The sequence below is a fragment of the Lottia gigantea genome, assembly GCF_000327385.1.
Source record: "Lottia gigantea unplaced genomic scaffold LOTGIsca_2718, whole genome shotgun sequence".
In the NCBI taxonomy this organism is placed as follows: domain Eukaryota; kingdom Metazoa; phylum Mollusca; class Gastropoda; family Lottiidae; genus Lottia; species Lottia gigantea.
The window spans coordinates 1-1520 of NW_008708856.1; the positions used below are offsets into that span (position 1 = coordinate 1).

Sequence of the window (1520 nt, forward strand, 5' to 3'; positions counted from 1 at the left end):
TACTTATTTTATCACAGTGTTGTGTGTTATATTTAAAATCGAGACAGAGGATATATGTTCTGTTCTTTCATTTTTGTACCAAAATAACGCTACACTGACAGCAATTTACGTCTTACATTACATATGGGGACGAAGATGGAAAAATAAGGTCTGAGGTCGGATAACATTCTAAAAATTTTGAAACCATTACAGTTTATTACTCAGAAATATAAAAATATAGAAAATGACAGCAAGAATATAGTTTCATATCTTCACAATGTCAATATCTTACTATTGTATCACGAAATTTTTAGACATTCAACGATTTGAATAGATTGTACGTTAGCGGATACAGCCAATCAGAGCTCTCGACAGAAAGACTGTAACAATTTGGTTGCGAGTGTTATCGAGGGATCTGATTATCTGTATTTGCTAGCGTACAATCCAATCAAATCGCTGCCTTTACACACTTCTTTTGTTGCTATGCTTGCGTTTTCATCTAGCAAATCATTGGCAACTCACAAATCACAGCTGTACAACCGTTGATATATAAAGTGTCAAAGACTCGCCTGCTGATATGGCATATGTCATTTTGAATACTCTCTATTTAGGTTTAGATAGCTATTTTGTTATCAATACTGACTCATTTCATCATTACTTCATACAATAATTTGTAAACAGTAATCATGCTTACAATTCGAGTATTGGGTGTGTTCGCCGTTATTGTGCTCGCATTTGTTTTGGTAGAGTCTGACGTTGAACTTTGTGAAGACGATGTGAACGGTAAGAATAGCCTTAGATGTTATTATGAATGCAAAGAAACTTGGGAATGAAATGGTGTTTTTACATCATAAGTTTCGACTTTAGTTTGAGCTAATGAAGACTGTAGTGTGTATTTCCATCTAAATAAGTCAAGACTGCAAACCCATGGAAACAAATATATAATAACGAAACAATCAAAGCTGAAAATGACGTGATAAACATACAATTGGGTAAAATAATTATTATGACGCAGCTCACAGTATTTACCTATTTAATCATTGTTCATTCTCAAACCTACATTATAAGCTGATTATATATTTATTCATTTTAGTTTGTCATGGTGAACTTCCAGCCAATGCGATGTGTTCAGGAGAGAATAATAAAACCAAGCGATGTCAGTGTAAAAAGGGATATAAAATGAGTCTGGATATCGATTGTACATCGAATGGCTCGGTATTTTCCTGCCAGGGTAAGGGTTCTATCTCCGCTGGGGTAGACAAAGGAAGACATTTTTTCTTTTTGTTATTTTTTTCTTTTTTTTTCTTTTTTATTTATTTTTTTTTTAGTCTTGTCAATTTATCTACAGAAAACCTGGAAATCTTATAGAGTTACAAAAGACTCAAAGTTCAAGAAAAGGCCTCATTAGTGAATTGACAAGGGTACTTCGGGCCACTCTCGGTTCTGTTTACAGCCCTAATAATCTATCTGCTGTTTTCTTCAGATATAGATGAATGTGCAACCAATAATGGATCGTGTGAATTTAAATGTCAGAATGAACC

General features: G+C 33.8%; 1 protein-coding gene across 1 annotated transcript in view; it reads left to right on the forward strand.

The window, feature by feature from the left end:
* Positions 1-665: 665 nt before the first annotated feature.
* The window catches only part of LOTGIDRAFT_176704 (hypothetical protein), a gene marked incomplete at both ends in the record, with an annotated part of 2028 nt that continues 1173 nt past the window's right edge, over positions 666-1520 (forward strand). Inside the window, 2 exons of the mRNA XM_009056379.1 lie at positions 666-762; positions 1073-1210. Coding sequence (XP_009054627.1) covers positions 666-762; positions 1073-1210 — 235 coding nt within the window. The remainder of the gene's footprint in view (positions 763-1072; positions 1211-1520) is intronic.